General features: G+C 41.9%; 1 protein-coding gene across 1 annotated transcript in view; it reads left to right on the plus strand.

The window, feature by feature from the left end:
* Nucleotides 1-25,934, plus strand: part of CCDC6 (coiled-coil domain containing 6) — a 106,610-nt gene that overhangs the window by 63,877 nt on the left and 16,799 nt on the right. Inside the window, exons 3-5 of the mRNA XM_068981925.1 lie at nt 4,191-4,319; nt 17,358-17,461; nt 21,919-22,079. Of these exons, the coding sequence (XP_068838026.1) occupies nt 4,191-4,319; nt 17,358-17,461; nt 21,919-22,079 (394 nt within the window). The remainder of the gene's footprint in view (nt 1-4,190; nt 4,320-17,357; nt 17,462-21,918; nt 22,080-25,934) is intronic.

Here is a 25,934-nt window from a genome sequence, read left to right on the forward strand (position 1 = left end):
TTTCTTGTTGTTAAAAGTACAATATATTGCACGGTTAACAGTTCTAAAGCTCTCCTGTAATCTGTGAGATTGACTTTGTAAGAAGTATATTTACAGAAAATGCTGATTCTGACAACAAATTTTAATCTACCTAAGCATTTTGCTTTAGATATATTAAAGGCAAGCGAATGAGTTTGTTTTTTTTTTCCAAGCACATTAATACAATTTACTTGCCTCTTTACTTCTCAGTTTGAATGATTTTTGTTCCAGTTTAGGATCTCTGACCTGATTAGTAAGATTAAGAATTGCTTACGACATTTAGACCTCTGATTAAAAATTTTAAATCATGTCTTAAATTTTATGCCCATATTGAAGATGCTACTCAGAAATGAAACTGGAGTGTAGTTTTTCTGATAGGTCCTGAAAAGTAACAGTGAAAGTGTTAGTCACTCAGTCGTGTCTGACTCTTTGTGACCCCATGGACTGTAGCCCACCAGGCTCCTCTGTCCGTGGGATTCTTCAGGCAAGAATACTGGAGTGGGTAGCCATTCCCTTCTCCGGGGAATCTTCCCAACCATAGGATCCAACCTGGGTTTCCTCCACTGAAGGCAGATTCTTTACCACTGAGCCATCAGGAAATCATCTCTGATATGTCCTGGGTCACCTAAACCAGTCTTCCTTTTACGGTTTCTGTTTATGATGTCATGGACTACAGCTTTAAAACAAGCAGGTGGAGGGAATTCCCTGGTGGTCCAGTAGTTAGGGCTCCATGCTTCCACTGCATGGGGCATGAGTTCTATCCTTGGTTGGGGAACTAAAATCCTGTATGCCATGAGGTACAGCCAAATAAAAAAATAAATAAAATAGATGAATTCAGGGTGTTGGTTCAAGTCCTTTTGGGGCCAGATAGCTTGAATTTACATGTATCTGTTTGAAACAAACAATTTCTGAAATTTTCTCAGGTGCATTGTCATGAGGAAAACTCTGTGGCCTCTCCTCTTGCCCATCTTAATTCTCTTCTCATGATTGTTCTGGGGGGTTGTTTTTGTATTTCTTGCTGTATTTCTCTTTATTGGTGGTTTCTTGGTTCCAAAGAAGAACCAGATTTTCTGTTTCTAGGGTTCTGTTTGGAACACTAACTCTGTGCCCTGCCCCTAAATTGCCTGTCACCCGAGAGATGGCAGAACAAAACAGGCAGCAAAGCTGTTTGTTCCAGGTCTGTCTCTGGGGGATGTTGAAAACTGTGAGTGTTTGGCTGAGTTATATCTCAGGATGGCTTGATATTTTCCAAATGGTTCGTACAACCCAGGGACCTTGCTTGAGTTCTGGTAACGACAGCTTCACCATCACATTTTCCTTTGGGTATAGCTCTTGAAAGGAAAAAGCCTTTTAAAATTGAGAGCTTTAGTAGATTTCATTACTAGCTGAATCAGTATTCTTAAAGAAAATACCTTATCAGTTATGGACGGTGTTAGACCATCTGTCTGTATGTGAGTCTTTTCCTCTAGGTCAATGAGAGTCTTACCTTTGCTCAGATTAATATTCTGTGACAAATTGCTGCCTAGGTCAGGGGAGAGATTTTTTGACATTAGATTGCATCCTTTATTGTTTGGGGCTTCCCTGGCAGCTCAGATGGTAAAGAATCCACCTGCAATGCAGGAGACTCAGGTTTGATCCCTGGGTTGGGAAGATCCCCTGGAGAAGGAAATGGCTACCCACTCCATCCAGTATTCTGGCCTGGAGAATTCCATGGACAGAGGAGACTGGCGGGCTATGGTCCATGGGGTTGCAAAGAGATGGACACAACTGAGCAACGAACACTTTCTCTTTATTATTTTAATTTACTTAAGAACACAAGTATAACACTAAAAAAAAGAGAAGGAGGAGGCTCTTTGAAATAAAAGTGGCAGCAGTTGAAAACATATTGGAGAGACTTCCCTGGTAGTCCAGTGGTTAAAAATCCACCCTGCAATGCAGGGGACGCAGGTTCGATCCGTGGTCGGGGAACTAAGATCCCATATGCTATGGAGCAGCTAAGCCCGTGCACCACAACTAGAGAATCCCTGTACAGTGGAAAATCACGCATGATGCAGCAAAGATCCTGCATGCCACAACTGAGAATGGCACAGCCAGTATTTTAAAAACTGTATTGGAGGAAAACACATCTAATATTTAAAGAAAACTATGCAAAAGGTTTAAAAGCTTTAAGACAAAAAGTTCATTTTTCTAAAACCAGTAGATATCATTTAAGCTTAGCATTCATAAACTATTTTAGGGCAAAGATAATGTCCTAACTATAGATTTCACTCCCTTCTGGCTCTACTGTGCAGGTGGAAGGAAGACACACCACACAGGTAATTTTTAGAGAATGCAAGAGTGAGATGAAGAGGTCCTTGTTCTGCCTTTTTTCCCTCATAACTGATGCCTGTCCCATTGGGGGCCTTTGTGTCTGAAATGCTGAGAACTGTTCTCACTTTCTGACCATTCCTCTTAGTTCCTTTAATTACTGCTTGATCTTCCAGAACCTGAATTTTAATGAGCTAGTTAAAAATAGACTTGTCACTGTAAGCACCTCTTCATATCTGCTTGCTTTCTGAGTCCCTGCAAGGTTGACCAGCTTTTTTGGAGTTGCATGTAAAAAACAGTTGGAGGGAAACCAGCATCTGTTTAGTCAACATTTCCCATGTTGAAAGACAATGTCAGATTTTGAACATTTTTGTTTTCTTTTTAAACACCAAGCATGGTACTTTCAGAGCCATGGAAATTGTTTCAATTGAGGAGATGATAAGTATAATCTTTTGAGGTTTTTAGGCCCACTGAGCTCTCTCTCTTGTCCAATGCACCCTCTACGAGTTCACAAAGAGACATAGCTTTCCCTGGGCAAGCATCCATGTCTGTATTTAGCCATTTAACCTTCCGAACGCCAGGGGCGCACTAGGCACTTGTGGATGGAAGAGTGTTTTGCCAGCCCCTCACGTTTGCTCAGTAGGAGGACTCTGGTTTAGAGTTTAGAGCATGGTTTGGGGCCCCAGGCTCTGCCACGTTCCAGCTGAATTACCTTGGTCTGGTAACCTGTTTTATCACATTACATATGGGGGTTGTCATGCCTGCCTAATATGAGCATGGTATGCAGTGCCTGCCTGAAGAAATGGTTTTGGAGGTAGAATTAGGGAGCATTGGTCATCTTAGACCTCAAAATCAAACTGTGTGCTTCATTGTTTTTAATAGCTTTTGCTTAATTTGCCTATAGTTCTGAAAATATCAGGCCCTGTGGCTCATTCCTATTAACCCCTGCTATGAATCAATAGCCCCACCCAACTGAGAACATTGGAAATGAGGCACAGTGATTCATGAGAACCCCAGTTGCGTGTCATTGAATTTCTTTTATTCTCTTTTGGTTTTGAAGTTTGGAGTATATTTTTTTAAGATTTCTTTTGCAATGACCCCATAACCTTATTTTTTAATTGCATAAATAAGAGGCTTTCCCTCTTGGTTTTCAGAAAAGATGTAGAAGGTGTAAAGTTGGTCTCATTACAAGAAGTTAATTATTTGTACTGATTTTTGCCAAGTATGCTTACTAGTACACTCGTAAATAGCATTCAAAATACTTCACCAGGTATTTTTTGTGATTGTAATTTCTCTTCCCTCTCTACATACATTGTATAAATGCAAGTAAATTGCATGAATGCAAGTAAACTGTAATTCATTTAATAAAAACTGACAGTTGCAAATTTTCTGTTTTTTAAATAATTTTTATGGCCAAGGTATAAAAATTTTCAAGTCTGCAAGGGTTATATATGTGCTGAAAGGTACATTTCCTTCCTTCCCTCGTCCCCAGTTCTTCCCTACAGAGACAACCACTTGCATGTTCTTCAAAACTGAAATTGGTGTTTAATCATGGTTTGATGTTCTGATATACATTTCTATATACACACACACACATACATGTGTATATATACACACACACATATATATTTATACATACAGACAGCCAAGTGCCTCAGATGATGCACTATAGTTTTTGGTTATAAGTTAGAGGAATCAGGAGCGGGTTATTAGGTGTACATTTGGATATACGAGCAGAAATGAGTAAGATAACTTTTATGATGACCTCCTATGCTTGGTTTAACCAGCTCTTAGAGCCAGCATTATCATGGCTTTTGAGTGTCTTGATTTCCGTATCTGTGTTTTTTTTTTTTTTTTTTTTCCAGTTGCAGCATGAGAAAGCTGAACTAGAACAGCATCTTGAGCAGGAGCAGGAATTCCAGGTCAACAAACTGATGAAGAAAATTAAAAAACTGGAGAATGATACCATTTCTAAACAGCTTACCTTAGAACAGGTAAAAATGTACGGTTCTCTCTCTGTATCCTTAATTAGGATAGTTCTTTTTTTTTTTTTTCCCTCATATCATCAACTGTTCTTTCAAACTTTAAAAGGTCCTGTGGAATATCAGTGAAAAACATTTTTCAACTTTTTCTTCACACAGTGGGGACTTCCTATCTGAAGTGTGCATTGACAGTTCTGCATAGCACCTCCTTACTTTCTCGTGCTCTTTTGTTCTTTCCAACCACAACTAATAAGGTCTCAAGAGATATATTGTGATGTACTGATTTATAGGCAGGAAATGTTAGGTTCCTTTTGCAAAAGAGGGAAGAATATGTTTTGAACCACAGGATCCCTTCTGTGAAAGTTCTTGAGACAGTGGGACTGTGGAGCAAAAAGTTCTCTTTCAAGGGTTCTTCAGAACAATTAGCCCTTTTGTCTTTGAATTATTAGCAACCTTGTATGAACCTTGTCTTTTCCCACCTAGATTTGTTGATACAGGTATGGAGTCCTAGACTCAGTCACTTATCCTGGTTCAGCCACTGGTTAGTTTTGTGACCTTGCATTAACTTCATTAACTTCGCGAGGGTCCAGGTTTGCCATTTGTAAACAAGAGAAGCACAAGCTCCGATCAGGAGTGGCAAGCTTAGAAAGGTGCAAAAGGTGGAAAGCACCAGTGCACAGTCCGCCTGTGCGTCGCCCCTGGTAGACGTTAGTGTTTGCCTTAGGAGGCCAGGCTGGTCCTTTTCTGCCAGCCCAGAATCGTGGCCCGCCATCGTCGGTCCTGCCGAGTTGGCGTGCCAGACAGAAGTTCCTGTTGTCTCTGGCCTAAGTGCCCCTAATGCTATTCCCACGCTAATTTATTTTCCTGAAGTTGGAAGAGACCAAGAATAGTGTAGTGCTACCTGGTTTCCATGTAAAATTCAGTATATTGACATTTTCTCGCTGTTCATGATTTGGATCCCAATTATCATTTTGATGATTTGGCCAAGGCTTCTGTGCAAAGTTGTCTGATTTATCGCAACTTTAGCGTCTTTCATATGTGGAGCTTAGTCCATGCTAACTGGTTTTTGAATCACCCTCAGGACCATTCTCATTTCATCACTGTACTTGAGACTGAATCGTTGTGGGATTATCAGGTGTAAGAGAAAGTGAGCTTCCATTTTAAACTAATTGAACTGACTTATTTTTTTTGCATTCTTCCTCTATCTACCTATATCAAAGGATGGGTTACAGTGATTTCCAAGACTTTGAATAATGGCCTTGAAATTTTCTTTCCATTCCTTCTAGGTTAAAGAACAAAAAAGTTCCATTTCCACGGGCTGGCTATTTTGCAAAAATCCAGAGTAATCTAGTCCTACTATTCCTCTTTGGAATTCAGATGCAGTTTCCAAATTTAGAAGACTCCTCCACCTCTCACAGCTTAAAAACATCTTGTTCCGAAGTTCTCCTGTTTAATTTCCAGGATAGACGGTAGCCAGTTCCATTCCCGTTAGTTTTGAAAATGTTCGTGTAAGCCCCTGACGTCCCACAAACTTGTTACTGGTAATTGTTAATCAAGATGTGACCAAGTGGAATTCTCACCCTGGTTGGTACTGTGAGAACTTTACTTGGTCAACACCTTCTCTGTGATGGCTGTCAGTAATGGGAGCGGCTTCTACCTTGTGTTTGCTCATAGATTCCAGAGGAGACTTTGGAACCCTGACCCCCAAAGTTTAGCTGTGGCCACAAGGTGGAGGTAGAGTCAGAAAGAGAAGGGAGAGAGGATGGATGGCTTCCCCGTGTTAAGGCTCATTGGAAACCTCAGTAACTAAATGCTTTGAAAACTAGGCACAAGTTATACCTTCTCCCCAGTTAATGATTTAGTGCCCTGTAAGACTCATATCAGACCTCAGCACTAAAGAAGTGGATTTCCACAATGGAACGTGTACACTGTAAAGTCCTTAACTGGAAACTTAACTTCAGATGTGGGATGAAGTGAAAAAAAGTGAAAGTGTTTGTGGGATATCAAGTCTGTATTTTATTTTTTTAATTAAAAACTTTTTTTATTGGAGTATAGTTGATTTACAATGTTATGTTTCAGGTATACAGCACAGTGAATCAGTTACACATACACATACATCCACTCCTTTTTAGATTGTTTTCCCATAGAGGTCATCACATCAAGTCCTTGTTTTAATTAAGATGGAGAAATGTAACATTATCATAAAACATTGCCCCCTTTCTTTTGATTAAATGTTGGGGATTTCACTCTAGTTTGTTTAGCTACAAGTAATTTTAGTCTGTGCTTGGAGAGAATATTTATGTTCTACAGTAGAAACGAATCTCTTCTGTGTTTCCGTGGGTATGCTCTAACCCTCTCTTGTGGCCATCTTTCGGGATTGTCATCTGTATTATATTTACTATATATGTCATAGTCTGTATAATATAATATACCCTATATTAAAGTTACTATAAGAAGAGCCAAGACGGGTGTTATATTACTCATTATGAGGATATATTTGTGGTCATGCCTTTGCTCTTGTCTCTGACAACACATTTTTAGAACTAAAAGCTATTGGAAGGCATTTATCCTTTGGGTCCAGTGCCTTAGCACTGCTTTGTTGAAAGAGTTTAAATAAAGTGTGGATTTGGACAGGTTATTGGAGAGCTGTCATTTGTACTTCAAAGGGCAGTATAGGGTCAGGTTGGTTCAGGGCATGGGTAATGGACTTGGATAGACCCAAGGCCAGCCTTGCTGCAAGAGCAAGAAAGTATGAGGAGACGGAAATGGGAAAGCTATGCAGTAAACAGTGGATCGAGGTTCTGCATGGCTTAAAGGTGCAGAGAACACAGAAGAGATGGTGAAGACGTAAAGTTGAATCCCTCTTCTTTGTTACTGGGCAGGGGAAGAGACGGGCCTTTGGCAGTCTGCACGTGTGGTGTCTTTGAGGGCATACCCTTGTCTTTACAGTGCGTGTCTTGCAGAGGCAGCCACGTAGCCGTACTACAACTCTTGCAGGCCTCAGTGTTGGAAGGTGCCCAGCAGTTACCTTCAGCCACTAGCCAACGTCAGGTGACTGCAGAGGTTTGAGAAGACCCCAGCTTCCAGGGGCAACACCCACTTCTCCCAGTGTCCATCACCATATATAACTTTATCCTAGAAGCAAGGCTTTAGAATGAATTTCAATCCTCAGCAAGTAATTTTTTGTTGTTGTTCTCTTTATGTATCTGTTTATGGCTGCACTGGGCCTCCTTGCTGCGTGGGCTTTCTCTAGTCGAGGGGAGCAGGGGCTGCTCAGGCACAGTGTGCAGGCTTCTCATTGGGTCAGTAGTTGTGGTGCACAGGATTAGTTGCTCCACGTCATGTAGAATCTTCCCGAACCATGGGCTGAGCCTGCGTCTCCTGCGTTGGCAGGTGGATTCTTAACTACTGGACTATCAGGGAAGTCCAGTTTTTTTTGTTGTTGTTCACTTTTTAAAAAGGTAATAAGGAAACATTTTGTGTATTTTAAGTTCCACAAAGAAGAAAGGCACATTGTCACTTTCTAGCTCTTAGTACAATGGTTCTGAGTTAATATAAGACGGCCTTTCTGCCTTACTTGTCTAGCAGGTAGTACAAGCCAACTGACGTCACAAGCAGTCCACATACAATTCTGATGCTGCTTATTTTTAGTGGCTACAATGACTAATTCTAGTGAGTTACACAGATCATCTGTTGTCCTGGTGACTTAGCAGCTAATTGAGTGGCTAGTGGCTTGTGTTCAGGTCTGCATCTTTGATTGGTTGATTTTTTTTTAAGTTGGAATAAGATATTTCCTCAGTTCATGGGTAATGTGGGCATACTGGGTTTCGTTAGAATTCCATTCATGCTGGCGGCTGCCCTGGCAAGCTCTGTTGCAGGAGCTCTTCAGAGAACAACCATGTTCCACGAGCCTTCATTTGCATTAAGGAGAGGAAACTTGGGGCTTCTGGGTAAAGAACCTGCCTGCCAGTACAGGAGACGCAGGTTCGATCCCTGGGTGGGGAAGATCCCTTGGAGAAGGGAATGGCAAACCACTCTAGTATTCTTGCCTGGAGAGCTCCATGGACACAGAAACCTGTTGGGCTACGGTCCCTAGGGTCGCAGAGTCATACACGACTGAAGCGACTTAGCACACACACGTGCACAGAGGAAACATAGTGATCCCTGTGCATTTTTTGAAGTTTGATTTCACAGACTCATCTCAAATGATGAGAAGTCTTAAACTTTTTTAATTATAAGACTAATCCATTGTGCTTTCAAGAAAATGTGGAAAACCTAAACATGGAAGTACAACCATGAAGAAACATCACCTAGACTACAGTCCCCGCCTCCAACAACTGCTATTCATGTTTTTCATCATCTTCCTTCCCTTTGTCTTCTTTTTCCTCCAACAATAGAGTAGTGAAAAATGCACACTGTTGTCTAACACTAGTAATAACACTAATAATAATGTGTCTAACAATAGTAGAGAAAATTAGAGATACCAAGGGATAATGTTGTTAACAATATATAGTGTTGTCTAACACAGGTAATAACACTAATAAGTGTCATCTAACAATAGTAAAGAAAATTAGAGATACCAAGGGAACATTTCATGCAAAGATGGGCACAATAAAGGACAGAAATGGTATGGACTTAAGAGAAGCAGAACATATCAAGAAGAGGTGGCAAGAATACACAGAAGAACTGCACAAAAAAGATCTTTATGACCCAGATAACCACGATGGTGTGATCACTCACCTAGAGCCAGACATCCGGGAATGTGAGGTCAAGTGGGCCTTAGGAAGCATCACTAGAAACAAAGCTACTGGAGGTGATGGAATTCCAGCTGAGCTCTTTCAAATCCTAAAAGATGATGCTGTTAAAGTGCTACATTCAACATGCCAGCAAATTTGGAAAACTCAGCAGTGGCCACAGGACTGGAAAAGGTCAGTTTTCATTCCAATGCCAAAGAATGCTCAAACTACCGCACAATTGCACTCATCTCACATGCTAGTAAAGTAATGCTCAAAATTCTCCAAGCCAGGCTTCGACAGTACGTGAACTGTGAACTTCCAGATGTTCAAGCTGGTTTTAGAAAAGGCAGAGGAACCAGAGATCAAATGGTCAACATCCGTTGGATCATCAAAACAGCAAGACATTTCCAGAAAAACATCTGCTTCTGCATTATTGATGACACCAAAGGCTTAAAGTGTGTGGATCACAGCAAACTAGAAAGTTCTTAAAGAGATGGGAATACCAGACCACCTGATCTGCCTCCTGAGAAATCTGTATACAGATCAAGAAGCAACAGTTAGAACTGGACATGGAACAACAGACTGGTTCCAAATTGGGAAAGGAATATGTCAAGGCTGTATATTGTCACCCTGGTTATTTAACTTCTGTGCAGAGTACATCATGCGAAATGCTGGACTGGATGAAGCACAAGCAGGAATCAAGATTGCCGGGAGAAATATCAACAACTTCAGATACTCAGATGACTCCACCCTTATGGCAGGAAGTGAAGAGGAACTGAAGAGCCTCTTGATGAACATGAACGAGGAGAATGAAAAAGTTGGCTTAAAAGTCAACATTCAAAAAACTAAGATCATGGCATCTGGTCCCATCACTTCATGGCAAATAAATGGGGTAACAATGGAAACAGTGAAAGACTTTATTTATGGGGCTCCAAAATTACTGCAGATAGTGACTGCAGCCATGAAATTAAAAGATGCTTGCTCCTTGGAAGAAAAGCTATGACCAACCTAGACAGCATATTAAAAAGCAGATACATTACTTTGCCAACAAAAGTCCGTCTAGTCAAAGCTGTGGTTTTTCCAGTAGCCTCGTAGGGATGTGAGAGTTGAACTATAAAGAAAGCAGGGCATCGAAGAATTGATGCTTTTGAACTGTGATGTTGCAGAAGGTGCTTGAGAGTCCCTTGGACTGCAAGGAGATCAGTCTAGTCAATCGTAAAGGAAGTCAGTCCTGAATAGTTATTGAAAGGACTGATGCTGAAGCTGAAACTCCAATACTTTGGCCATCTGATGGGAAGAACTGACTGATTGGAAAAGACCCTGATGCTGGGAATGGTTGAAGGCAGGAGGAGAAGAGAACTACAGAGGATGAGATGGTTGGATGGCATCACCGACTCGATGGACATGAATTTGAGCAAGCTCTGGGAGTTGGTGATAGACAGGGAGGCCTGGCGTGCTGTAGTCCATGGGGTCGCAAAGAGTCCGACATGACTAAGCGACTAAACTGAATAATAATGTATTGTAATTTACTGCCCTGCTTTTAATTTCGTAAAGTATTACAACCTGTGTGTTCACATTTTAGACAAGGTACACAGCCAGACATAATCATGGTAAACCCGAAAGTCAGCTTGATGGGGATTTGTAGCAAATCCTTGAAGATGGGTGGGTCACCTGAAGGTCAAATACAGACATCGTGCGCTGTGTTTTGCTTAGTCATTCAGTCATCTCCGACTCTTGTGAGCCTGTGGACTGTAGCCTGCCAGGCTCTTCTGTCCATGGGATTCTCCAGGTAAATATACTAGAATGGATTGCCATGCCCTCCTCCAGGGGATCTTCCCAACCCAGGGATCAAACCCAGGTCTCCCACATTGCAGGCGGACTCTTTACTGTCTGAGCCACCAGGGAAGCCCTACCTACTGCTTATCAGGGAGAGGTGGAGAAAAGCCTCAGAGCATACTGGAATATAAGTGAGAGTTTGTGCCTTGGTAGTAAACAAACCAGGGGCAGTAGTAGGTGGTACTGAAGGAGCTTTAGCAGGCTCTCTTTTCAGGTGATGTGTAATTAAGGAGCTGTCAGAGTGTGATGAAGCCAGCTGAGGGGCCTCCCCTCCACACCTGTGAGAGCAGACATTGAGCTCTGTCCGGGACACAGATTAAGTCCCTCCACAGGATATGAAATGAAAGAAGTCCTTCCTTAGGCCTTGTTTCAATTAAGTACCAAGACTCTGTTCCATCTTGTCAGGTATTATTTTGAAGCACCCAGATAACATTTGCCTTGTGCATCAGTTTGAGCAGTTGATGGCAGGGACAAAATTAAAAGTGAGTTTTCTTTACAAAGAAAGAGGTACCTCACCATGATCCAACCATGTATGTTCCTGGTCATGCACTGGTGGTAAAGACTTTGCCTGTGGAATTGTAGGGCATGGGTGTGCTACGTACAGTAAAGGCGATAGCATCCAGAGATACTGTACTGAGACTTTCTAGTTGCTTGTAATTAGAATGTATGAGGTCAGTTCTTTATAACTTTAAACTTTTTATTTTGATTGGGGTATAGCCGATTAATAATGTTGTGGTACTTTCAGGTGAACAGTGAAGGGATTCAACTCTATATATACATATGTCCATTCTCCCCCAAACCCTCCTCCCATCCAGGATGGCACATGACATTGAGCAGAGTTCCATGTGCTGTACAATGGGTGTTTGTTGGTTATCCATCTTAAATAGAGCAGTGTGTGCATGACCTTCCCAAAGTCCCTAACTATTCCTTCCCTCCAGCAACCATAAGTTCATTTCATGAAGTCGATTAAAAAAAAAAAAAACAGAACAAGAATTTGGTGGGTAACTTAGAAAAGGTACTCTCCTTAGCTAAACGTATGTGGCAAATGGCTAAATCCTGCATCTATATATTACCCACCAACTCCTAATTTATCCCTCCCCCAACCTTCCCTCTTTAGTAATGATAAGTTTACTATGTCTGTGAGTCTGTTTTTGTAAATAAGTTGATTTGTATCCTTTTTGAATTCCGCATGATACATGATATTTGCCTCTCACAGAGGCTTTTTTTTTTTAATTTTTAATTTTTACTTTATTTTACTTTACAATACTGTATTGGTTTTGCCCTGAGGCTTATTTTAGATGATGAGCTGAAGGTAGCCCCTGATGTGACGGTGTATTTGCAGCGTGCGCTGTGGTATGTGTTCTTTCCCGAGGATTTCTCCACTGTGTTCTTGATGTAGCAAAAAAATCCTGTATACCCAAGACTTTGAAACCTGCTTGCTTTCCACTGATAGTAATTATTTGGTAAAAGAGTCCCCTAGAATTATGAACCCATTATGCAAATTTGTATAATATTGCACTGATGTCAAAGTGATGGAAACTTAAGCCTGGAAACCATATAAATATGACCAATTATATGTATATCTGTTTCATAAAAGACCTTCATTTTTCAATATCACTGAACAAAAGCAAAATTTATTGAGCTGATAAACTATGAAAGTGTCACTTTTCATATATTAAATATTAATAAGGTATTACTATTGTCCCGAAGTTGTACCCATTTCAAAGAACAAATCTAATTTTTATACAGATGCACAAGCAGTGGTAAAGAAGGTTAGTAACTCAAGGCTCTCTGGAAGATTCTCAGTCTTCCAGATAACCAGCTGAGCCTTCAGTATAATTTCTCCTCTTAGAGTATATGAATTCATTCTGTGTTTTAGATATGTGAATTAATACCCTAAATTAGGAAATTGTTCATTTGTAAGTTGACTGTCTTCCCATTTTTTTGTTATAAGCATAGTAAATGTTCATTAAAAGATTGTGTGGGGCGGACTTCCCTGGTGGGCCAGGGGTTAAGAATCTACCTGCCAATACAGGGGATGCAGGTTCTATCCCTGGGTGTGGAATGTGCCATAAGGCAGCCAAGCCTGTGAGCTGCAACTAGGAAGCCCAAAACAGCCAAAATACATAAATATTTTTAAAAATTGTGTGGGAGCAGGAAAAGATATAAAGATAAATTACCACCAATATTATTAATACTTTCACCCAAGGGACAACCCTATTTATCTTGCTATTCTTTGTGATTTTTTGGTGTCTTTTTATCAGTATATATATTTTTTCTGTTCTTTTTCTTTGGCCACACCACACAGCATGTAGGATCATAGTTCCCTGACCAGGGACCATACCTGGGCCCTCAGCAACACAGTGGAGTCCTAGCCACCGGACCGCGAGGGAATTCCCTTCTCTGTATATTTCTGGTGCACATAGAACGGGCAGTTGTCATGGGCTGCCTTCCAAAACTGGATTTTTAAGTCAAATGGTTGGCGTTCAAAATATATTTTCACATAGGAATGATGGTAATTTGGTGGTCAGACTAAAACTTTTCAAAGTAGATTGAAATGATCCACTAAAACCTTTCAAAATTCTGTAGTTGAGCACATGGTCCTGCTAAGGTTCTCATCAGGCTTTTTTGCCACGTATCCCTTCCCTGACCTCTGCGAGCATCTGGGTTCTCTGTAAGTGGGAAAATGCTCCACTGAGAGAGAGGTGTGGTAATGTTGGAGCTGTCTCTTGGCTGCCCCCTGCTTTCTCTGCTTTTTGGGTGGTGAGTGTCAGCCCACTGAGAAGGGCTGTGAATTCAAATGAACCAGCTCTACTTTTATACACTTAAGTTTATCCATTAAAGAAGTTATTTATTTGGGAAACATAATAAGAACTCTTGGTGCAATGTTAATTAACTTGCAATGGGAGGAAGAGTAAGGAGTTTGGCTGACAGTCCATTGACCTGACTTAATTACAAAGCCACCCTTCAAATGAATATTCTACACATCGGCTGTATCCACTGGTGCTGCATGCTCATAGACAGTGTAGTCAGCAGGGGCTTGGGCTTGCTTGAGAATTTGATGTTTGGTAATGGAAGAGTGGGTACCTGTGGCGTGAACACTGAATTTAAAAGGAGATGGGGAAGACTGTTACAGATGGGAATCAGCATTGTAGAAGCAATGAGAGCAGCCCTGAGCTGGTGTTTCCATTCCAGCAAGAATTTCCAGCTCAGTACCCTGTCAGTTTAATGCATGCTGTCAGATCTGAGGGTTGTTTGATATCACAGCAATGCAAGCACTGCAAATCTACTTAGGTCAGAAACAGAAGTCCTGGTTTATACTCTTTGGCTGTAAATAAATAGGCTGTGGGATTAGATGGACAGGAGGTGGAAGGGCAGCACTGATAAAGAACTTCGGGAGGTTCTGAAGTTCTTCACGTGGCAACCAGCTATCAACTTTCTGCCCACTTCAGTGAACCAAGGCCTCCAGAGGGTGAAACTCGGGTTTCTACTAACAGGCTTCCCAGGTGGCACTAGTGGTAAGGAACCTGCCTGCCAGTGCAGGAGATATAAGAGACATGGATTCAATCTCTGGGTCAGGAAGATCCCCTGGAGGAGGACATAGCAACCCACTCCATTACTCTTGCCTGGAGACTCCCATGGACAGAGGAGCCTGGCAGGCTATAGTCCATAGGGTTGCAAAGAGTTGGACACAACTGAAGTGACTTAACAGACACACACACAGTCTCTCACACATACGTCTACTAACTGATACCAAAAAGAAGCTGAGATTCATGTTCAACTTCTGTTTTTCCTGCTTTCTTATCTGCTCCTGCATACTCTTGGGCTCACTAAGGTACCCCCTGCTCCACTACTTCCAAGAATTACTGGATAATTTACCCCAAATCCTATGTGACCCTCTAGATGCTCAGAACTTGCTGGTTAGATGGGATCCAGCTGCTTTGGTCACCAAGGTGACTGATCCCCATTCCTGTGCTGGCAGCATCACTTTCCCTGGATCAGTGGTTCCTTAGCTCTCAAATGAAAGAGTGGATTTAGATGATTTCTTTTGCTGCTTCTGTTTCTAAAAATCTCAACAGAACTAGGGCGGACTGAGACAGGTGCCGTCTTGAGATTGACAGAGAATGATAGAATGGGTGGTCCTGGAAGGGACCTCAGATGTCATCGAGGCCAGCCTTCTCATCTCATAGATGAGGGCAGGTTGCGTGCATGCATCCTAAGTCGCTTCAGTCATGTCCAGCTCTCTGATCTTATAGACCATAGCCCTCCAGGCTCCTCTGTCCATGGGATGCTCCAGGCAAGAATACTTGGAGTGGGTTGCCATGCTCTCCTCCGGGGGATCTTCCCCACCCAGGGATCAAACCTGCGTCTCTTACGTCTCCTGCATAGGCAGGTGGGTTCTTTACCATTAGCGCCACCTGGGAAGCCCGAGGGCAGGTTAGTACCGCCTCAAAACCACATGCCAAGTCAGTCATATGTGGATAAAGACAGCTTTGTCTTGATTTTGTTTTTTGGAATTGTAGGTTTGCATGGTGCACAATTACTCTAAAAACAAGCTGTTGGGCATTAGTTTCTCTACTAGGCATCTATACTACAAAACGATGCCTTGCTTGAATTTTTTCTCACCTACTAAGTACCCCTTGTCATGTTTTAGTTAAACATGGCAATAGGGTCCTTAAAGGGTAATGACTTAGCATTTTGTTTCTTTAAATAAAAGACTGTGAATTGTATCAGTACTTCAAACCTTGGCCCAAAATGTGGTCAGAGGGTCACAAAGATACATAGGAGTTCTGTGAGGTGTTCCTGGGTTTTTCCTCCTTGCAGGGAAAAGAAGCTGTTTAATATCTTGAGGAGCTTTTGTGCACTAGCCAGCTCCCAGCTTCACTGCATAGGATGCTTCCGGCTTAGTCTGATTCCTCTCGCTTTGCCCATGCAAAGAAAATACAATGAAGCTATGTTTTCCATTGACCGTGCGATCTTGGCTCATTGACTGGTGGAGTAAGGTATGTCTGCTTTGGTTGCTGTAAAAGGCTGCATTTTGTCCATGGAATTGGTCTCACTTTATGTCTATATAGGGGTCTTTGCTCAGTGAGGAGCTTGCCTCTCACCTGCTAAAGAAGTGTGAACTCTGCTATTAATACCTGGACAGCTGTGTAGCTGTGCAATCAAAAATAATCTCTTAAGTCAGTGGTTGAAAAGATAACTTCCAGTTGGTTGAAGAGACAGCATGGGGGCAGTAATATAACATTGCCCCCTTTTTAAAAAATGATTTCTGTTAAAATTACTTAATATCCCAAGCAGATAGACAAGTATACAAAAAGTGATACCACACATTTCCTTCTTCCTGATGCTGTGAACTCTGTTGATCATGGCACTTTCTGTCCCCATCACCAGCCCTCTTTTTCTTCATATCTCTCTCTCTCTACTAAAACATATAAATGGTTTCTTTTAATGTCTTTACCACTACTAGAATGTATTGGGCTGGCCAGTAAGTTCATTTGCGTTTCCCACAAGCTGTAATGGAAAACCCGAACGAACTTTTTGGCCAACCAAAAAAGTCCCCAGAGGGCAGACCTTTCTGATTCCTCAGTTCTCTGCTACATCCCTGTTACCCTGTGTCTGCTGTTGGTCTCAGTTACTGCTTGTTGTTCTGTGTTGGCTCAGACAGTAAAGAATCTGCCTGCAATGAGGGAGACCTGGCTTCGATCCCTGGGTTGGGAAGCTCCCCTGAAGAAGGGCATGGCAACCCACTCCAATATTCTTGTCTGGAGAATCCCATGGACAGAGGAGCCTGGAGGACTACAGTCCATGGGGTCGCAAACAGTCAGGACTGAGCAACTTAACACTTTCACTTTCTATGTTAATAGATTAAATTAATTGCTTCCCCAAATTGCTTCTTTTTATGAAGCAGCATGCAGTGTGGGGTTCCCTCTGCAACCGTTTGCCTTCCCCTAAATCACATTTTCCTTCTTCCCCACCTCCCCAGAAGTAACCAGTATTGTGAATGTGGTGTTTATCCTTTTCGCACATGTTTTTATATCTTAGGACACATTTCTATGTACCCATTAACCACTTGGTAGAATTGTCTTCAGTGCTGGAGTTATTTCTGTAAATGGAAGTATAACCTTTCTGGTTTAATGTTGAAATGCATGCAGGACTAGGGAGACAAATCCATTTATGTCCTGGGACAACTGGCAAGCAAAGCTCCTCAAACTCTCTTTAAGGAAGACTTTCCATGTGCCTTGAGTAACTGCTGAAGCAACCACTGTGATCCACCTACATCAAAGAATGAACGTATCTCAGTTTTCTCAATTAAAGTTTAAGAACTAAATGCACTTAATGTGTCTGTGCCGGAAAATTGACCGTTTCTTTGCAGTTTTCTCCATGGAAAGGGATCCTAGTGTTCCAATCAAAAAATCTAATTAACAAAGTTTAAGTGGCCTACAATTCTCAGTAAAACTTCTTTCTTTTTCTCCAGTTGAGACGGGAGAAGATTGACCTTGAAAATACTTTGGAACAAGAACAAGAAGCACTAGTGAACCGTCTCTGGAAGAGGATGGATAAACTTGAAGCTGAAAAGCGGTTTGTTGAGTCTTGCTGTTCTGTGTAGTGTATGTAAATGTGTGTGTGTTGGAGGTGGGGTCGGGGGAGCATGCTGAATGTGACCAAGGAGTAACAGTGGGACATTTTAATGCCTTGGTGGATGCACGCTGTTTTAATTTGACAAATGGGGAAAATGTTGATAACCTATCCTCCTGAAAGCAGGGGAAACCACTAGACCATTCAGGTATGACCTAAATAAAATCCCTTACGATTATACAGTAGAAGTGACAAATAGATTCAGGGGATTAGATCTGACAGACAGAGTGCCTGAACAACTATAGAAGGAGGTTTATGACATTGTACAGGAGGCAGTGATCAAGACCGTCCCCAAGAAAAAGGAATGCAAAGAGGCAAACTGGTTCTCTGAGGAGGGCTTACAAATAGCTGAGACAAGAAGAGAAGTGAAAGGCAAAGGAGAAAAGGAAAGATAAACACATCTGAATGCAGATTTCCAAAAAATAGCAAGGAGAGATAAGAAAGCCTTCCTCAGTGATCAGTGCAAAGAATAGAGGAAAACAACAGACTGGGAAAAACTAGAGATCTCTTCAAGAAAATTAGAGATACCAAGGGAACATTTCATGTAAAGATGGGCTTGGTAAAGGACAGAAATGGTATGGACCTATCAGAAGCAGAAGATATTAAGAAGAGGTGACAAGAATACACAGAAGAACTAAACAAAAAAGGTCTTCACGACCCAGATTACCACGATGGTGTGATCACTCATCTTGAGCCAGACATCCTAGAATGTGAAGTCATGTGGGCCTTAGGAAGCATCACTAGAAACAAAGCTAGTGGAGGTGATGGAATTCTAGCTGAGCTCTTTCAAATCCTAAAAGATGATACTGTTAAAGTGCTGTACTCAATATGCCAGCAAATTTGGAAAACTCAGCAGTGGCCACAGGACTGGAAAAAGGTCAGTTTTCATTCCAGTCCCAAAGAAAGGCAATGCCAAAGAATGTTCAAACTACCGCACAGTTGCATTCATCTCACACACTAGCAAAGTAATGCTCAAAATTCTCCAAATGAGGCTTCATCAGTACATGAACCATGAACTTCCAGATGTTCAAGTTGGATTTGGGAAAGGCAGAGGAACCAGAGATCAAATTAGAAAGCAAGAGAGTTCCAGAAAAACATCTACTTCTGCTTTATTGACTATGCCAAAGCCTTTGACTGTGTGGATCACAGCAAATTATGGAAAATTCTTAAAGAGATGGGAATACCAGACCACCTGATCTGCCTCTGAGAAATCTGTATGCAGGTCAAGAAGTAACAGTTAGAATTGGACATGGGACAAGAGACTGGTTCCAAATTGGGAAAGGAATATGTCAAGGCTGTATATTGTCACCCTGCTTATTTAACTTCTATGGAGAGTCCATCATGCGAAATGCCAGGCTGGATGAAGCACAAGCTGAAATCAAGATTGCTGGGAGAAAATGTCAATAAACTTAGATATGCAGATGACACTACACATATGGCAGAAAGTGAAGAAGAACTAAAGAGCCTCTTGTTGAAAGAGGACAGGGGAAAAGTTAGCTTAGAGCTCAACATTCAGAAAACTAAGATCATGGCATCTGGTCCTATCACTTCATGGCAAATAGATAGGGAAACAATGGAAACAGTGAGAGGCTTTATTTTGGGGGGCTCCAAAGTCACTTCAGATGGTGATTACAGCCATGAAATTAAAAGACGCTTGCTTCTTGGAATCGGAAGAAAAGCTATGACCAACCTAGACAGCATATTGAAAAGCAGAGACATTACTTTGCCAACAAAGGTCCGTCTAGTCAAAGCTATGGTTTTTCCAGTAGTCACATATGGATGTGAGAGTTGGAGTATAAAGAAAGCTGAGTGCCGAAGAATTGATGCTTTTGAACTGTGGTTTTGGAGAAGACTCTTGAGAGTCCCTTGGACTGCAAGGAGATCAAACCAGTCAATTGTAAAGGAAGTCAGTCCTGAATATTCATTGAAAGGACTGATGCTGAAGCTGAAACTCCAATACTTTGGCCACTTGCTGGGAAGAACTGACTGATTGGAAAAGACCCTGATGCTGGGAAAGATTGAAGGTGGGAGGAGAAAGGGATGACAGAGGATGAGATGGTTGGATGGCATCACCGACTCAATGGACATGAGTTCAAGCAAGCTCTGGGAGTTGGTGATGGACAGGGAAGCCTGGTGTGCCACAGTCCGTGGGGTCGCAAAGAGTCGGACGTGACTGAGCAGCTAAACTGAACTATCCTTCTGTTGGTCCATCTTTATACTCCCCTCTTACTGTCCTGGTAGAATTTCTTTTCATTTGATGTTGGAGGCTATGAAGAAATTAGTGAAGGCGCTATTGTCCACTCCTGAGTTGTTCTGAAGGATAACTTCAATTGCAACTTCTACCATATTGAACTCGCTTCCCCAGTTATTTTCTGAACTGCTTAGGATGTGTGCTGTGTACCATGACTGATCACATATCTCTAGAGCGTACTTCATGAGGAAGGCTGAGGTTTTAATAGCAAAATGATCATCTTTGCGTTTTAAGACTTACTAAAGTCTACAAAACTTTATTTTTTATAGACTTACTTGTACATATTTAAGGTTAGTGTTTTTACTGTTAAATATATGTACATGGATATGAAAAACTCAGCAACACATGTAATCTACAATCCCTTTGTGCAAGAACTGGGGTGGGAGTGCTTCCCCGGTGGTCCAGGGGTTAAGACTCTGAGCTCTCAGTGCAAGGGGCATGGGTTCAGTCCCTGTTTGGGGAACCAAGATCCTACATGTTATGCCACACAGTCCCCCACCAAAAAAAGATCTGGTGGGGCCCTTAGATTTAAGCACTGTGTTCTTTGGGGTGAGTCGAACAGGGCCAATGGCAGGGAAGTTCTGTAGATGGGATGTGTGTTTGGGTATAGAAAGGAAACTTCTTGAAAATATTCATTCACCTACTTCACTAGGAACTTTAGTTTACTGACCAGAAGTATTTGTCATAAATATTTGATTTGGATGAATAACCATAGATTGAGTTCATCTCGAGATCTGCAAAACAGATTCACGTGTGGGTTGTGTGTTAGTCGCTCAGTTGTGTCTCTTTGCGGCCCATGGACTCTAGCCCGCCAGGCTCCTTTGTTCATCCAGTTCTCTAGCCCAGAATACTGGAGTGAGCTGCTATGCCCTTCTCCAGGGAATCTTCCACAGGCTTTTAAAAAAAGTGAAGACCCAGGGTGTACCTATATGGAATTGTTCCAGCAGTAGTTGAATCAGTTATGTTTTGCCTTATTATAGTAGTACTAATAAATTAAATCATGAAAAGTTATTTCATCTAATAGATGGAGAGACCATTACAGTATTTAACCAACTAGTTTTCTCAGCAAGGGATAAACTCAAAGGTAAAAACTAAACTAAACCAAAAACTTAACCAGCAGTTTATAAAAAGGAGGCAGATAGGTCTATTGTCAGTCAATCTTTCTTTGAAGAAAGCAGTGGAAGGTTTTATATATATATAAATACCAGATTATTGCATGGAACTTTATGAAATTGTCATTTTGTCAAATATTAGAGCTTTATGTACTTCAGACTAAAAATAATTGATAGAGAAGGTGGCACCACCACTTATTAACCCAGTACATTTTTTTTTTTTTTGGTTTTGTCTTTAACTCTTTACTTTTGCTGTGGCCAGAAGCAAAGGGGCTTCCATGCAGTTAGCCTTGCCCTTGTTTTTTCTTTTTGAAAATGTTTATTTTTTAATTTATTTGACTGTGCCAAGTCTTAGTTGCAGCAAGCAGGATCTTTAGTTGAATGTGGGCTCTAGTTCCCTGACCAGGGTTCGAACCTGGGCCCCTTGCATTGGGAGTACAGAGTCTTAGCCACTGGATCCGGGAAATCTTAGGATTGGTTTTTCAGGAGGGAAGTTGAGAAGTGTATCTGTCTACTTGACACAACTCTCCAAAAAGATTCATGATCTATAGTTCTGAAGTTTCAACTAAAAGCACTGAGAGGAAATTCCTCCAGGGTCTCCATTCCCTCAAGCCCAACATGTGGACCATTTAGTCAGCAAATCATCCTGACTGGCCAGGGTATGCCCGGCATGATAATCAGAAGCCAGTGTTAGAGTTTTTTATGTAAGGCTTAATTACCAGTGGCCATTTAACAGGAAGAAAGGGAAGGTGGATTCTTCAGCTCTGTCCTTTGACTTGACTGTTAGGTAAGGGTGATTGAAAGTACTGGAAGATGGGCAGAGGAGTCAAATAATTTAGTGAATTTTGGTGATTAATATGAGCATGCTGTTAAAACAAACCTCCCAGCTAGAATGTGTGGTTTTGTCTCTATTGATTTTTCAATTACGAAGAATTTATTTATGTATTTTTAAAATAGGTGATGATGAGCATCACATCAGTGTGTTATCTTTTAAAGACAAACTGTCTTTCATTGTTGGACTTTTCTTTTCACTGAAGAATCCTGCAGGAGAAATTAGACCAGCCGGTGTCCGCTCCGCCATCGCCTAGAGACATCTCCATGGAGATCGACTCTCCAGAAAACATGATGAGACACATCCGGTTTCTAAAGAATGAAGTGGAGAGGCTGAAGAAGCAGCTGAGAGCGGCCCAGCTGCAGCGTACGTAGCTGGCTGCCACTGGCCGTCTGCCCACAGAAGCAACCCATGTACCAAGGAGAGAGTCTGATTAAACACATGGATTTCCCCTTGAATCTGCATAAATTGCATTCACACTGTGTTTCACTGGCAGTACATAATTCTATGTCTGTCATCCTGGAATAGTTTATTTTAAAAAAAATTATAATAGGGCAGGGCAGATAGTTAAGAATACTAGAAAATCACATAATTTCAGGAGGGTCCAGGATCAGAGGCACTATTTCTTTTCTTTTAATTAATTTTGCTTGGAAGATAGTTGATTGACAGTGTGTATCAGTTTCTGTTATACAGCGAGCGGAGTGAATCAGTTATCCGTTTACATACACCCACTCTTTTTGGGGATTCTTTTCCCATATTGGTCATTACAGAATATTGAAGAGAGAGCTTCCTGCGCTATACAGTAGGTCCCCATTAGTTATCTATTTTATATCAGAGGTAGTACTCCTTCTCACCAGCTCCCTGGTATTCATCTCTTAGATGGTGCTAACAGAAGCAATGCTAGAGGCCTCAGTGTTCTTTGGGAGCATTAATGCAGAGAAGAGTATTTATCTTCTTTACTACCAGAATTGGGCCTCAGCTAACGGTTGTTCATGGTATTTGACGAATCAGTGCTTTTGAAGTATATTCTTTTTATTTTTGGAAAGCAAAGGAACTAATTTCTGGATACGTGATTGGTCACTGTGTATTTGCTTGCATTTCTCCTATTTCAGCTTTTAGACTGTTCAGATTTATTTGAATAGATAATACAGTACAAAGTATGCAGGGAAAAAGTCTGTTTCACCCCTGACCCCCAGCCCCCCAAATTTTCACAATTAACACATTTTTAATTTAGTCCTCAGATGTGTGTGTGTGTGTAGACTTCTTTTATATAAATAGTAGCACAATGAACTTTTTTTTTTTTTTTGCATTTTTCTCTTTTCACTATCTCTTACAATTTTTCCCCTGCTAATACATACAGAACTGCCTTACTCCTCCTTTAAAGGCTGTGCAGTATTTGATAGTATGGATATGCTGTAGCTTACTTAATTCATCTCTTATCAACAGACCCCTTTGAGCTGCCATGTGCAACCACAGAGAACATCTCTGTACCCATATTTTGATACCTGTGTAAGAATACCTTCAGGGTAAACTCCAGGGCATGGACTTGCTGAGTCAGATGAAGTGCACATTTAAATTTTCAGTGATTCTTATCTTTATGTTTTCTTCTCTGAAGTGTTGCAAGCTTTAGTCCAGTACTGTGATGGGATGGGACATCAAGGTCATCTTGGGAACCTTTAAGAAATACAGTGTGTTACGTGTCCTATTGCTTGCTGTTAACAAATGAGCACAAACTTAGTCATTTATTTTATTTCCAACAAAAGATCTCACATATTTATTAGTAAGATAGAGTACTAGCTGAGAAACAGAACAGGAGAGCCAGCCATTCCATCTCTTCTATAGAACTCATGCGGGCTGTTCAGACAGCAGTTGTGTGGTTGAGATGCAAGTGATATGGTAGGATGGAAGTGACCTTGACACAGCATAAATGTGTGCCATTCATGTGTGAGGCTCCTGAGACCCAGCTTGGTTCTTCTCCCATGTCTTCTCTTGGAACTGGACCTGATTTTATTACCAGTTTTCATTCAAATCCTTTGGGGAGTGGGACAATTCTGCTCTTGTTTCTTGGCCAGGAATCGCTTGACCCCAAAAGTCTCATGAGAAGCAAGACATGGGGAGGAGATAATTCAACCACACTTAGGATGGTGAAGAAGAAAAAAGAGGCAGACTCACTGATTGAAAACAACACCAATTTATTATATTGCAGTTTTTGGAGGTCTGGGTTCAAAACAGGTCCACTGGGCTAAAAGCAAGGTGTCAGCAGGGCTCATTTCCTTATAAGAAGCTCGAAAGGAGAAACTGCTTGCTTGCTTGCTCCAGCTTCTGAAGGTGTCCGCACTCTTCGGCTCATGACTCCTCCTTTGCATGGGTACCACTCGCACCTCTACCATCCTTGTCATATCTTTTCACTCTGACCCTCCTGCCTTCCCCTTAAAGACCCTGGGGCTGCATCGGACCCACCCAGATAATCCAGGATGAGTTCCCATTTCAGGGTCCTTAACCTCACCATGTCGACAGGTCTCTTTTGCCACGTCAGGCAGCACGGCCACAGGCTTCAGAGAGTAGGATGTGGACTTCTGTAGGAGGCCACCATCCTGTCTAACCCTATACAGGCTTCTGGGCTTACTCTAGGGGTGGAGCCTTGTCATCTGTATCTTTTTTTTAATAAAGGCAATTCTGATCACGTACCCCCAGTTTGGGAATCACCATGGATGTGTATTCCGTGAAAACAAGTCAAAGAGATCTCAAGAGTTAGTTGTTTTAGGTTTGGATGTTTTTTGAGTTTTTGCTGTGTTGGACAGGCAAAGGTCTTTTAGCCCCTTTCTGAAATCTTTCGAGTGTATTTTTCTTTCCTGTGTATACTTGCCTTGTTGTTCCCCAGACAACATTTTTGGAATAAATTTGGGAAGGATATCTTATTTCCTCTACTTCCTTGCTACTGCAATGTTTGGTCCCTGGAGAGACTGGATATCAGCAGAGGCCTCTATAAATGCTGTTTTGTGAGGACAAGGAAAGCTGACCTGAAGCAGCTGCGTGTGGCTCCTAGCTGCTCACAGTTGGTTTAGGTTGGGTTTAGAGGATGAGTTCATGAGACTTTCCTTATCCACCTGCATCTGCCTCCTTGGGTCGTATAATCTAGTTCCGTTTGAAAGCTCCTAGGGCACTTGGGCCTTTTTCTAAGTCAAGCTGAGTCTGAGCTTGAACCTCTCTCCAAATGGCTCTCAACTCTGGATGAACGTTAGAAGCCTCAGGGGAGTTTTTGTAGACCAGTGGAGAGGCTTCATCCTCGTGGATTTTAATTCCATTGGTTTGGATGGAATCTGGGCAGGAGTATTTTCTTACCATAAACTTGAAAGGGAATGCAGAAGGTACAGGCTTTGGGACTTCCCTGGTGGTCCAATGTTTAGGTTGCTGCCAGTGCTGGGGACATGGGCTCAACCCCTCGTCCAGGAAGTAAGATCCCACGTACCAGCCAAAAAAAAAAAAAGCCAGGTACAGGCCACCTTAGGATCATATAGGAACCATCTTTTGGGAGACTAGAAATCACCTTCAGTTGACAATAATTTTGACTGAATTTGTGAGGTGGCTGAAGATGGCAGAAGTATAAGCTGTGACTTCAAAGCTTTAGCGAGCTCAGTGTGGGAGAAAGAGGATGACTCCTGAGAGTAAATGAAGTGTTAGTTGCTCAGTCATGTCCGACTCTGCAACTCCATGGACTGTAGTCCTCCCGGCTCCTCTGTCCATGGGATTTCCCAGGCAAGAATACTGGAGTGGGTTGCCATTTCCTTCTCCAAGCGATCTTCCTGACCCAGGGACTGAACCCAGGTCTCCTACATTGCAGGCAGATTCTTTACCATCTGAGCCACCAGGGAAGACCCAAGAGTAAACCCAGCCCCGTGAAATCAGGTGTGGCGACCTGCCGGTAGAGGGCAGCCAAGGAATGCCACGGTCTCAGCCATCTGTGCCTAGGTCTCTCCCACCCAGAGGCTGTGGGCCTGGTGCCTTCTCTGTGCCTCTGGCTTCTGGGTTAATTGCCAGACTGCCAGGCAGTCTTTTCAGCCATCGCTCCTGGTGACTGATGTTCTTGTCTATAGCTTATTGTTTAAGGATCCCCTCTGCTGGTTTCCCCAGATGCTAAAGGATTGCCATTTTTTCTTTGAAAGACAGGGTTTCCTCTTAAATGATTATTCTCAAAGCCTTACGAATCCTCAGTTCTCTTCT

The sequence above is a fragment of the Capricornis sumatraensis genome, chromosome 10, assembly GCF_032405125.1.
Source record: "Capricornis sumatraensis isolate serow.1 chromosome 10, serow.2, whole genome shotgun sequence".
Taxonomy (NCBI): Eukaryota; Metazoa; Chordata; class Mammalia; order Artiodactyla; family Bovidae; genus Capricornis; species Capricornis sumatraensis.